The sequence below is a fragment of the Saccopteryx leptura genome, chromosome 8, assembly GCF_036850995.1.
Source record: "Saccopteryx leptura isolate mSacLep1 chromosome 8, mSacLep1_pri_phased_curated, whole genome shotgun sequence".
Taxonomy (NCBI): Eukaryota; Metazoa; Chordata; class Mammalia; order Chiroptera; family Emballonuridae; genus Saccopteryx; species Saccopteryx leptura.
The window spans coordinates 55,705,901-55,719,880 of NC_089510.1; the positions used below are offsets into that span (position 1 = coordinate 55,705,901).

At 47.0% G+C, this 13,980-nt stretch overlaps 1 protein-coding gene across 1 annotated transcript; it reads left to right on the forward strand.

Moving 5' to 3' along the window:
* The first annotated feature begins 502 nt into the window (after positions 1–502).
* On the forward strand, positions 503–12,686 carry MUC20 (mucin 20, cell surface associated). Its single transcript, XM_066347570.1, has 4 exons — positions 503–626; positions 6,268–7,602; positions 10,324–10,415; positions 12,284–12,686. Exons 1-4 carry the CDS (start codon positions 551–553, stop codon positions 12,350–12,352), a joined length of 1,572 nt encoding a protein of 523 aa, XP_066203667.1. The 5' UTR covers positions 503–550; the 3' UTR covers positions 12,353–12,686.
* Positions 12,687–13,980: the final 1,294 nt, after the last annotated feature.

Genomic DNA, 13,980 nt, shown 5'->3' on the forward strand with positions numbered 1-13,980 from the left:
GACCCAGGTTCAAAACCCTGAGGTTGCCAGCTTGAGTGTGGTTGCTGGCTTGAGCCCAAAGGTTGCTGGCTTGAGCCCAAAAGGTCATTGGCTTGAGCAAGCGGTCACTGGCTCAGCTGGAGCCCTCTGGTCAAGGTACGTATAAGAAGCAATCAATGAACAACTAAAGTATTGCAACTATGAACTGATGTTTCTCATCTCTCTCCCTCCCTGTTTGTTTCTGTCTCTGTTTCTCTCTCAAAAATAAAAATAAATAAATAAATAAATAAATAAATAAATAAATAAATTCTATATCTTCAAATCAAATTTCAGAGAGGAGAGGTCACTGGGCAAGGGGGCATCAGGGTTTTCTTGCTGACAGCCCCTGACATTCCACCTGCCAGCTCTTAGCCTCCGCACCGGTGATCAGCTGGCTGCAATCTGGAAACTACCCGGTCACACCTAGGCAGGTGGCTGGCCCCTCCTCCCGAGGTGGAGGAAGCAGGGTCAGGTGGCTGTGGGAGGCAGTGGGAAGGTGTGCCGGGCGGTGGTGGCTGGAGCCCCAGTCAGGATGGGCTCTCTCTGGGGCCTGGCTCTGTCCCTTTTCTTCTGCTGCTGGGAGGCTGGGGCCCCTGGGAGCTCTGCAGGTAAGGGGCCAGAGGGCCTGTGGGCTTCTCTCCTGGCAGGGTTCTGGGTGTGTGTTTCTGTTTTGGCAGCCCTTTGTAGGTGAAGGATGTTCTCTTAGGCTAATTATAAATAACTATAAAGTTAGATGTGAAGTATTACTTTTGTTATTGAACAGAAAGAGTTCATCTACCTGGCACTAGCAGAGCCAAACACTAAACTGCTTGAGGATCGGAGCAGACATCTGGGCTGTTACTCTACTGACCACCTAAGATGCTCGCTTCTGGTGAGCGCTAAGTGTGTAGCAGGCCTGAGTAAGAGTTGACTCTCTCATGTAAACCGCAGTGGAAAAATACTGGCTATTTTATTGATGAACAGCGCCATCCAGGGGAAAGGAAAGCTAATGCTCAAAAGTCTGAACTCCCTGATGGTGTGTAGGTTACAGATTAGATTGGGCAAAACTCACAAGACACTGAGTTAGGGGTTTGGGGTCATGCTGGGAGCAGATAGATTGGAGGTGAGGTAAGGGTACTAAATCATTTCTTCAGGTCTTGAGGACAGCTCTGAGGTCTGCTCTGGCGTCCCTCCGTCTGGTTTCATGGGAAAGTAGCCAGGGGGCTGTTTCATCTTAGGACTCAGGAGCTGAAACATAACTGAGGTCAAGGTGTTATCATCAGCCTGCCAGTGGTCCGGACCTCGTCAGGTCCAGGCAGGCGTCTTCTGCCTTGGGGGTTGCTGATTATGGGAGAAAAGCCAGGTCTTTGAGGGATGTATATATAAAGAGAGAGAAAGAGAGAGAGAAGGTGAGGGAGAGGCAGCGATGATTTCTAAAGCTAAAATTTAAAGCTAAATTTAATCAAAGTCATGAGCACCTTCTGTTTTACTATTATTGATAAACAATATGCAAATAGGAGTGTCTTCCTAAGCATGTATGCCGCGGCGGTCCATACAAATGAGTAATATCATTTTGACGTTGCAGTGGGTTTGCCTTTCTGCCTGTGGGAGTGTGAGCGAGTGGGGGCGGGGAGGTGCAGACCGGTGATAAATATGGCTAAAGCCACAGAATGTGGCTTGACAAGATTCCAACACCTCCAAGTTTATCCTTTAAAATACAGTTTTTGTGTGAAAAATCTGACTGCCACAGACAGCTTGGGGAGGATGGATTCTCCCATCCAAGTACTAACCAGGCCCGACCCTGCTTAGCTTCCAAGATCAGATGAGATCGGGTGCGTTCAGGGTGGTATGGCCGTAGATGGGAGGATGGATTCTGAGAGACAAGACTTTTACAAAAGAAGAGAACTAACATTGATCTGTAATGGGAATTGTGCCAAGCTTGTCACATGCATCATTTTTTTAAAGTGGACTTTATTTTTTAGAGCAGTTTTAGGCTCACAGAAAAATTGAGCAGAAAATACAAAGATTCCCACACACACACCCTCCACTCCCCACACAGCGTCCGCCACTATCAACATCCTGCACCAGAGTGATACCTGTGTCACAATCAATAAACCTCCATTGACACACCGTTATGCATTATCTTTTATTCCAGCTTAAGTAATAAAAATTTATGGAGAATCCCTGGGATGGCTATCACCTCCCAACCTCGAGGGAGGAGCCAACACTAGAAAATCACTGAGAGATCACACACCGTCCTGACAGCTCCTGGGAACAGCACAGGGAAGAAAGAGTCACTCCCCTGGAAAGGGGTCTGTCTTTATTCACCTGACAAGGACTGGGAGGACCATCACGTGATACTGGGGGACGGGTGGGGCCATGCTGGGCCCCAAGCTGGAGCCTCAGCAGAAACAGATCCTCTTCCTGTCTGGGGGTGGAGTTCCTGGTCATCAGGCTCATTTCTGACCTTGAAGAGGCTCTCACTTCCCAGGGATTTTTCCTTTTTTTCAGACTTTTTTCTTTATGAGCACTTCTAGGTTCACAGCAAAATGGAAAGGAAGGTACAGGGATATTCCATATACCCCAGTCCACTATCTTTCTAATCTTCATAATAACCCCATGAAAGAGATACAATTCCTACCCTTCCCCTTCCTCTTAAAGGTGAGGAGACTGAAGTTGACCAGGGTTTAACTCATCTGCAGAGCCAAGATTTGATGCCACACATGCCCAACCCCTGGCCACACCAACCACCTCTTATATGCACTCTGATCTACAAGGTTTGTGCTGCATATTATACATTGAATTTAATTTGATCTTCCCAACTCCATGACATAGGTATGCCTGGCTTCACCATACAGGAGAACATGCAGCTCAGGAGCTCGGAGACTTAGCTAGAGTCCTACTGGAGACTTGGCTAGGGTCACACAGCGGACTTGTCTAGGGTCACACAGCAGACTTGGCTAGGGTCACACAGTGGACTTGGCTAGGGTCACACCGGAGACTTGGCTAGGGTCACACAGGGGCTTGGCTAGGGTCACACCGGAGACTTGGCTAGGGTCACACAGCAGACTTGGCTAGGGTCACACAGTGGACTTGGCTAGGGTCACACAGGGGCTTGGCTAGGGTCACACCGGAGACTTGGCTAGGGTCACACAGCAGACTTGGCTAGGGTCACACAGTGGACTTGGCTAGGGTCACACCGGAGACTTGGCTAGGGTCACACAGGGGCTTGGCTAGGGTCACACAGGGGCTTGGCTAGGGTCACACAGCGGACTTGGCTAGGGTCACACCGGAGACTTGGCTAGGGTCACACAGGGGCTTGGCTAGGGTCACACAGGGGCTTGGCTAGGGTCACACAGCAGACTTGGCTAGGGTCACACAGGAGACTTGGCTAGGGTCACACAGCGGACTTGGCTAGGGTCACACAGCGGACTTGGCTAGGGTCATACAGAAGACTTGGCTAGGGTCACACCGGAGACTTGGCTAGGGTCACACAGGAGACTTGGCTAGGGTCACACAGGGGACTTGGCTAGGGTCACACAGGGGACTTGGCTAGGGTCACACAGGAGACTTGGCTAGGGTCACACAGCGGACTTGGCTAGGGTCATACAGGGGCTTGGCTAGGGTCACACAGGGGACTTGGCTAGGGTCACACAGCGGACTTGGCTAGGGTCACATGGTTGGTAAGCAGCAGGGCAGGCAGCTAAGAGAGAACTCAAACCCGAGACCCAAGATCCGCACGCTTTCCTCTCCAACAGTTTGATTTGAAGGACGGAGCAGAAGATCTACGACATTCCAGAGCTGTAGAGGCTGGGGTGGACTTTGAGAAGACTCTGTTTTGAGGTCTTCCTCTGAGAAGACCCCTGATGGGTAGGGGTTTGTGAGAGCCTGGGTGATGAAGAGGTTATGGGTTTGGGAAGCAGGGTGACATAATAGGTCTCCTGGAAAAGGACAAAAATTTGTCAGGGGAGGTAAGTGGTCAGACTACAAGAATCCAAACCACTGTTTGGGCTTCAGGCTGTGTGGGCTGACCCAGAAGCCTCTGCTTCTCACCATGTGGGCACCGAGGAAGCTCAGAGAAATATCTTGGGCTTTGAAAGTATGATTTGTGTGTGTTGTTAGACTACACTGAATGAGTCATGAGAGCGAATGCCATGACCTACCTAAGAGGCATATGGAAACAGCCAGAAATTCTCTATTAAAATAGGTTGTGTGCTCTCAAGTGACTCCTTGAGAGGACACAGTGGGGGAGAGATGCTTAGCAACCCTTTGCTATTAAGGAAATAGCTTTCTTTTTTCTTTTAGATTAAGAAAATAGTTTTTAGATATTTATTTATCCATTTTAGAGAGGGGAGAGAGAGAGAGAGAGAGAGAGAGAGAAGGGGGGAAGGAGCAGGAAGTATCAATTCCCATATGTGCCTTGACCAGGCAGGCCCAGGGTTTCACACAGGCAACCTCAGCATTCCAGCTCAATGCTTTATCCACTGCACCACCACAGGTCAGGCATAAATAGCTTTCTTATTCCCCTTCTCTTCTTGATCCTCACCACCACGGCAAGACAGGGAGGAGCTGGGAACTTGAAGAGGTCTTGTGATGACTGGCCTCTCTTGTAAGAGGCAGAGTCAGGATTTAAGCCAGTAAATTATTGAACTCAGAGCTGGTAAGCAACAGACCTAGGACTGGAACCCAGGGTCTTGCCTCGTGGCCCAGTGCTCTTTCATCACTCAGCGGGAGACAGAGAGATCAAGCTGAGGTCCTAGGGTTTCATCGTGACACCCTGGCTAGAAGTGACTACATGGTTCCAGACCTCCTTTGGGTCCTTGGGTACTTTTAGGCCAGTAGATTTCAGGAAAGACAACCTCAAACCATCAGAATGCTGAAAAGGGGGGCTTCTTTTTGATCCTTCACCTTCTAAGATTAACGTTACTAGTAAAATGCAGGGTGTTCCTTTAAATTTAAATTTCAGGTAATGAAGTTTTTTTAGTATGTCTCAAATATTGCATAAGAAATAAAGATACAGGCCTGACCCGTGGTGGCACAGTGGATAAAGCATCAACCTGTAACAGTGAGGTTGCCAGTTCGAAACCCTGGGCTTGCCTGGCCAAGGGCACATATGGGAATTGATGCTTCCAGCTCTTCCCCTTTCTCTCTCTCTCCCTCTTCCTCTCTCTCTCTCTCTCCCTCTAAAAATAAGTAAATAAAATCTAAAACATTCTTTTAAACTTAAAAAAGAAAGACATATACTAAAAATTATTTGTTATTAAAATTATTCCTTGTTTATCTGAAATTTAAATTTAAATTTAGCTGGGCATCCTGGGTTTTCATTTGCTAACTCTGCTAACGCTAGGAAGCTCTGGTCCACTTACAGAGACAGCCCCTCCCTTAGGCAGACAGGACAGGAGAGGCACCTCTGTCAGCCTATACAAGAGCCTGTTGTAGCCTCCCTGGGGCAGTGAGCACTCACTGGCCCTCCACTCACACAACCTCAGAGAACAAACCGGTCAAGTGAACAGAGACATTGTGCCCAGCGGAGAAATGCTGGGAACACCGCTCTAAAAGTGAAGTTTTGCTTCACGGGTTCCCTGTTCCCTGTGAAAAATGCCTGCTACATCGTTTCTGGAGTTCCAGGGCTCCGTCCTGTTGTCTCAAGCCCCTGTTTAGGAGAGGGGTTGAGCAGGGTTGGAAAGTTCGCCCCTTTCCCCAAGCGCACTGCCCGCTCCCTCTTTGCTGCAGCCACGTCCTACACTGTCTCTGAAAATTCTTCTAGCCCTCCAGCAACCTCTAAACACAAAACCACAGATGTTTCTTTTATTTGAAGTGTTTTTAGGAAACACTTACTGAATGAGAAAAGTATTGATGGAAAAGGACAGGGATTCTTTCAGAAAGTTCTGAGAGTTGTGGTCCCTGCTCTGCAGTTCTTGGCTCACGTGGACTTCTGCCTTTCTTTGCTCCCCCTTCAGGCTGGCCCCTGCCCCATACATTCCCCCTGAAGCCTTCAGATTAGTAATCATCTAGATTCTGGGGCTTGCTTGCCTCAAGTGGGCTGTCAGAGGACATCAGTTAGGGTGATCCCACTTCCATGGCTGCCAAATGGAACCGGTCTTCCAGACACTACCTCCTTCCTTGTAAATATATAAATGACAAATGGAGTAAAGGCAGCTCCCCCCACCCCCCGCCCCTCCCAGCAGTGCCTAGGGCATAAACATAAGAATTTCCGTGAGGTCAGTCCACTGGAACTCATGGCTCATAAACTTATCTTACCCAACACAGGTCCCAGCACCCATGGACCAAGCCCTCTGGTGACCGTGAACCACACAGAAAAGCCTGCTGTGACTCTGGGGGTCAACACAAGCTTAGAGGAAGCCTCCCAGACCACTGACCTTGCAGAGACTTCTGTGCCAAGCCACATTCCTTTAGGAACTCAAACCCTGGACACCCAGACCTCGGCTAGGACCTTAATCCCAGCCAGCACCATCTCAGAAGCAAAGACCAGGAAAACCAAAATCATATTTCCCGCAACAAAGACCAAGGCCCTCACAAAAATAACACCTTCCAAGTTCATGATTATGATCACCTCTCCTGTGGAGACATCGGCCACAGGTGACAGCTTCTCAGGAGTCGGAATGAGCACGGCGGAGACTATTACAGGTAGTGGTCTCTCAGTAGCTGTCTTTGACATCCTTTGCACTGATGACAGCTCCGAAGAGGAAAAGAGAATCACAGTTGATGCCTTGACAGTGGCTCATAGCTCCGCAGAAGCCAGGGCTCTGGCCTCTGAGAGCAGCTCAGTGCCAGACATCACCACCTCATCAGCCCTGGCGCCTGACCTCGCTGTCCCACCTACAGCCTTGGTTGCCTACACAGTCACCAACATTGAGGTTACCGATTGCAGCATCACAGAAATAGAAGCAACTGCCATCATCCCAGAGATCTCAGACATAGATCACAGCCCCACAGGAGGAAAGACCCTGTCCACCCCTGAGACATCAGCTTTGCCTGACTTCACTGGTGCAAAATCACACCACACTGGGACCATGACCTCTTCTGAGATCTTATCAACAGCCAGCACCACAGAATCAGTGTCACCTGATACCACAGTTGAGACCTCACACATCACCAGTAGCACCTCAGAAGGAGAAACAACAGCAGCCAAGGCCACCCCTCCTTGCAGAACTTTGGAGACAGTAAGCATGAACCCCCTGGAAGAAACCTCAACCCCCTCTGCTGAGACGGCAAGTCACAGTATAGTCTCAGGAGCAGTTACAAGCTCCACAGAGGCTGGGCCAACAATGGGAAAAGCGACTTCCTCTGCTGGGTCCTCAGGTAGGGTCTACAGCCTCTCAGAAGTAGCCACCATCAAAAAATCCACCCACTCAGAGACTTCTACCAAAGACAGTACAACCAGTGGGCCTGTTCTCCTCGGCAAGAGCCCTCTTCCTTCTGTCCATCTGACTACAGCCAACAGCAGCCGAGAAACACACATCACCTTAGCCAAGACCACAGCCTCAGTAAAGACCTCAAAGACAGCCAGTAGGGCTGGAGGGAAGCCACCAACAGCCACACCTACCACAGTTTGGACAAAGCAGACCACAGAAGTTACTACAGGTAAGAGGCTATCCATGTGTGATCTTGGGGGATTTAGGGTTTAGAGTCTCTAAGATGTCTACATGCTTAAGGAGTGTGCATGGGGGGCTATTCTGAGCCTTGTCTCTGATGTCACTTCTTCATGATCTTCTGATTCTTGTTAAAGTCAGTAACAAGCAAAGTTAGGGTGGTGGATGGAAAGAGTGCAGGGCTGGAAGTCAGGAGTAATAGTTTGAGATCTTGGCTCCGCCCTTAACAACCTGATTGACCTAAGACAGATCCCTCTGCCTTTCTGAGCCTCAGTTTCTCCACCTGTATCTGGAAGGGGTGCAATGAATGAACAATGAGGTCCTTTCTGGCTTTGTCTTATGAAGATAACAGTTGAGTAACTAGTGTGCACCAGGTGAGTCCCCAAAGTTTATTTAGAAAGTTAGCCCTGACACTCTGGAAGCTTCGGGTTCAGCCAAAGCCACACAGAGGAGCACTGTGTGGGCATCTGGCCCAAGCTGCTGCCCCCCTGAGCAGCTGGGACCCCACAAAAGTGGAGCTTACTGGATGCACTTGCCGGGGTTGGCACCATAAATGGTGAAAAAATAAATAAGCTGAGAGAAGGTTTGGGAGTTTCGAGCTACATCTCTGAGACAACAGATGCTTCTTAGAGGTGAAATCGCTTGTCCAAGGCAGCTTGGTCAGCTCAGCTTCTGGTTGGCTTGTGGCCTCCACCAGCACTTCCGGTCACTCTGTCCTCCGTGCCCTGTCCCTGTACTATCCTCAGCTTGCCCTGCCTTTCTGGGAAGGTGAAATAAAAATATTAATCACAGTCATTTTGCTGACTTTCTTTTGTGTTTCAGGCAGAGGTGATATAAAAATACTTCACAAGCAGTAAGCATGGCACCAGCAGAGTGTTTTCTCTGCTGGCAGGCAGCGCACTGTGAGCTCCACATGTTATGTTCTCTAAGTAAATATTCAAAACCACAATGGGGGCTGGGTGGAAAAGGTAAAGGGATTAAGAAGTACAAATGGGCACAGGGATGTAAAGTACAGCACAGGGAATACAGTCAATAATTTAATAACTGTGCAGGCATCCCCAAACTACGGCCCGCGGGCTGCATGTAGCCGCCTGAGACCATTTATCTGGCCCCCTGCAGCACTTCTGGAAGGAGCACCTCTTTCTTTGGTGGTCAGTGAGAGGAGCACTGTATGTGCGGCCCTCCAACGGTCTGAGGGACAGTGAACTGGACTCCTGTGTAAAAAGTTTGGGGACCCCTGGTGGTGTCAGGTGGGTGCTGGAACACTCAGGGGAACACTTTGTAAAGTATATGACTGTCTAACCACTATGTTGTACACCTGGAACTAAGAAAAAATAATATTAAATATAAACTGTAATTTAAAAATAAAAGTGATAATTACATCACTTGAGGTGAGTATTATTATCCCATATGACAGTTGAGGAAAACAATTTTTTAAGAGTTTTATCTATTGATTTTAGAGAAAGAGAGAAATGAGGGGGAGGAGCAAGAAGCATCCACTTGTAGTTGCTTCTCATTTATGCCTTGACCAGGCAAGCCCAGGGTTTTTAGAACCAGCGATCTCAGCATTCCAGGTTGGCACTTTATCCATTGTGCAACCACTTGTCAGGCAGGAAAACAAAGTTGTTTTGTTTTGTTTTGTTTTTTCAAGAGCGAGTGAGAGAGACAGGAAGGGAGAGAGATAAGAAGCATCAACACGTAGTTGGGGCACTTTAGTTGTTCACTGATTGTTTCTCGTATGTGCCTTGACTAGGGGGCTCCACCCCAGCCAGTGATGCCTTGCTCAAGCCAGCGGCCTTGTGCTCAAGCCAGTGACCATGGGGTCATGTCTATGACCCCATGCTCAAGCCAGCGACCCCATGCTCAAGCTGGTGAGCTGCGCACGAGCCGCGACCTTGGGGTTTCTAACCTGTGTCCTTAGTGTCCCAGGTTGACACTCTATCCACTGCTCCACTGCCTGGTCAGGCAAACACAAACTTAAAGAAAAAAGAAAACAGTGGGATTCCAAATGAAAGTCTGCTTGATGCCCCAAATCATAGTCTCCTGTTGTATATTTATTTTTTAAAACTTAATTTATCACTATATTTTTATTTGAAAATACTTTTCTCTATTATTTGTTGATTAGATGATACAGTTGCATGATTTAAAATTCAGCAGGTACAAAAGCGTACACCATAAAATGTCTCTCTTCCACTGCTGTTCTGCAAATGTATTATGTCTTTACATACATAACTGATGGTATTACTTTCTTGTGAATCTGCTCTAGAGATGAAATATGCATATGGGAGTATAAAAAGAAGGATGAAAGATATCTATATAATATTGATATTGATATCTAGCTATATCAATATAAATCTATAAAGAAATTTATAAATATCTTACATCCTCCTTTTTATGCAAGTGGAATGTATGATAAAGAAATTTTTGAGATAAGGCTATTTTTTTATGGCTGCTCAGTATTCCATTTTGTTTTATCATAATTTATTTAACCAGTCCTCTATGGATGGACATGTAGATTGTTCAGAGAGAGAGAGACTTCTCCTTCTCTTTGCAATGAGTAAAGGTAAGATCCTATGTGAACACAGACACATTTACACTTGATAGCAAGCACATATATGTGGAGGGAGGACAGAGGCTGGGTAGCACCGTTCATGTCTTGATTCCTGAACTGACTTCGCCATATTTTTATTTTCCTACTATTCTCAACTTGCAGGTGGGGATGAAGGCTTCCTCCTCCTGCGACTAAGTGTGGCTTCCCCGGAAGATCTCACTGACCCTAGGGTGGCAGAGAGACTGATGCACCTGGTAAGTGGGCATTTTCTGGGGCAGGAGAGAAGAGGAGAGTGAGAACTTGGGAAGTCCTGGGAAGATGTATAGGACACAGAAGAGCAAATGTTATACTTGGGAGGAGTTTACTTTCTTTTTTTTTTTCCAAATAATTTTTATTTTTTTATTTTTTTACAGGGACAGAGAGAGAGAGTCAGAGAGAAGGATAGATAGGGACAGACAGACAGGAATGGAGAGAGATGAGAAGCATCAATCATCAGTTTTTCGTTGCGACACTTTAGTTGTTCATTGATTGCTTTCTCACATGTGCCTTGACCGTGGGCCTTCAGCAGACTGAGTAACCCTTTGCTGGAGCCAGTGACCTTGGGTCCAAGCTGGTGAGCTTTTTGCTCAAGCCAGATGACCCTGGACTCAAGCTGGCGACCTCGGGGTCTCGAACCTGGGTCTTCCGCATCCCAGTCCGATGCTCTAGCCACTGCACCACTGCCTGGTCAGGCGGAGTCTACTTTCTTATAAAGTATTAGGAGCTAAATCTGAGGATCCTTCCTGGCTTTGCTTCTGCCTGTTTTTCCCGAGTTCTAAATTCTTCTTCTCTGCTAAGTAAAAAAATTCTTTTCCTCACTCCAACTTCCTCAAGCCCATAGAAGGTCACGCCTTCTGGCCTCTAGGAAAAGGTCAATTATATTAATGGGCAGATAGATAGGACTTTGGTTGCAACTGGCAGAAACCCACTTCATAACTTAAACATAACAGACAAGGTGTTGTCTGAGAAACCTAGAAATGCCTGTTCCAGCTTCAGTTATGGCTGGATCCAGCAGCTCAAACATGATCATCAAGGTTTCTCTTTCTTTCTCTCTCTTTTAGCTCTCCTTCCTTCATTCTTCAGTCTCTCCATACCTAAGGTAACTGTGACAACCCTAGATTCAGAAGGCACTTTCTCTCCCCAGATCTGCATATCACGCTAGGGAAGGACTGATCTCATTGGTCCACATGAATGGGAAGGACAGACCCCAAAGGAAATAGGATACTAGGCAGAAATAAAACCCATAGATAAATGCTGTAGATGGGGACCAAGTTTGGGATATATTTGTGTAAGCTGGAAAAATTCTCCTAAAACCCAGACCACTGAACAACACTCCTAGTGGTAAAATTTAGGGGTTATGGCTTTGGGGGATGGTTGAATTTTTGGAAGGTTAGAATGGATCAGATTAGCCTAGTTCTTGTGTCTACATCTTGCTACCAGGGGATGGGAATATTTGAGCCTTTGAAGTTATCTTAAGGGGAGGGAGACTCATCAGATTCCCATAATAAGTAGTTCCTGGGACATGGCATGGGGGTTTTGAAGCAGGACAGACAAATAAATGACCAGTGTCCACTGCACATGATAATCAAAGTAGCAAATGTAAATCCCAGTCAAAGAAGAAAGCCAGGGTTGTGTCATATCTGAGCACCTCCCACCCAAATGGAAAATATTTTGGGGAGAAAGAAGCAGGTCAGGAGCTGGGATGCAGGAAACAAGCCATGGTGGTTGGTGTTGGGTCAGTTTTCGGGAGCTGGCCATTGGGGTAGGGCTCAGGGGCCAGACAGACAACAAACTTTGGAGCCATATAGATCTGGGTATAAATTTCAGTTCCCAACTCTGTGTCATTGAGTAAGTTACTCCATATTACTTTCCTCTCTTATAAGAAAAGGCTAATACTACTTGTTTTATAAGGTCACTGTGAGGTTTAATGACATAATATGCACAAAGCACCTAGGCCATGCCCAGCCCACTGGGAGCTCAGGAAATGCTGCTGGCCTTCCATTGTCCTTTACTGTCACTGGTCTGTAGGGAGCTCATGGGTCAGATGGGCTGGAAGTACTCACATGCTCTTTCTACTCTCCAGCTCCGCCATGAACTGCACGCCTACACGCCTCCCAGCCAAGTCTCCCTGCTGCGTGTCAGGAGGGGCTAAAACTCACCAGCTACCATGTGCCAAGGTGGGGCAGGGGAAGTGCTACCTATGGCTTGGGACCCACCAGAGACTGGAACCCATTACTATGCCAAGATGTGCCCGCAAGGTTCTCATGAAGGTCAACTGGACTAACTCCTTCCACCAGACATCATAGCAGGACCCTGGCTCACCTATGCCAAGTGTGTGTGTGAGTGTGTGTGTGGGGCTTCCCCTGTTCCACATGTTCTCGGACTTCCCTTGGCACATAGGTTGTCTTTCAGTAAAGAATAGCCTGATCCCCCTTCTGTCGTCGACTGCATGCTTCCATCCTGGAATAAAAGTACACTCAGTGTGACCTGTGTGCTTTGACATTTTTATGCTACAGGGAATTTGTGCATCCACACTGCCACTTTCTTCCTCTCTCGCTCCTCTGGGCCTTGGTTTGGAGTTTGATTACAGCACCATGTTTGTTTATCTTGGCATCCCTGAACCAAGCAGAGCCCTGGCCTGTAATAGGATCACAGAGGATGTTTGTTGAATTAGCTTGAATTACAAGTTCTGGACACGGGTAGATTTAAAAGAAAGTCTGTAATAATTATTCCTCCACCCATAGCTCAGAAATCACATTATTTTTAAAATTAAACGTGGCTTTTTTTCCACTGTAAAAGTAGGACTTGCTCATAAGCAAGGACCAAGGAAAAAAGAAAAAGAAATGAAAAAAGGAAGGGAAGAGAAAGAAAGTTACTAAAATCTCACTTCTTATATACAACTATTGTTAATTGTAGATAGTCAACGTCTCCACTTGGTCTGAGATACCTCATATTCAACATTTCCAAAACCACAGCCCTAATAGTTTCTCCTATACCTGCTTTGCCTGCATCTTCCTCCTCTCAGTTAATGTCAATTGTACATTTTACAGCCGATTCATCAGGAAATATTTTTGGCTTTACTGTTGTCAAAATATGTCTAGAATCTGACTCCTTCTCACCATCTCAGCTGCTCTCACCCTGGTCCAGGCTGCCATCATCTCTCACTTGAATTACTAATAACCTCCTAGCAGGTCTCCCTGATTCTACCTTTGCCTCCGACTCCCAATCTAGTTCCAGGACATCAGCCAGATCTGTTTTGTTACAGTGTCAGGCAGGCCATGCCGCTCTTTTGTTCCAAACCCTTACACTGTGTTCAGAGAAAAAGCCAAGTTCCTTCAATAGCCTGCAAAACTGTACATGATCTATACCCCTCTGCCAACCTCTAATGTGCAAACTGAATTCCAGCCACACTGACTTCCTTGCAGTTCCTTGAATGCACGAGGTCTTGGAAGCATGCACCTGCCTTGGGATTTTGCATGCATTGTTCAGTCTGCTTAGAATGCTCTCGTTCTGGTACCTACTCGACTAACTCTTCCACCTCCTTCACCTTCTCAGTGGGTCTACCTGATCACCCTCTTCTGCTTCAATTTTCTTCATAACACTGATCACAATCTAACATAGTATCTATTTTATTTATTTGTCTTGTTACTATCTGGTTTTCTCAACTAGAATGAAAAAGTTGGCTCACTGCAGTATCCCTAGTGTCTAGGACAGTGCCTGGCACAAGAAAAGTGCTCAAGAAATATTCCTTAAATGAATGAAGGAAGAAAGACAGCTTGT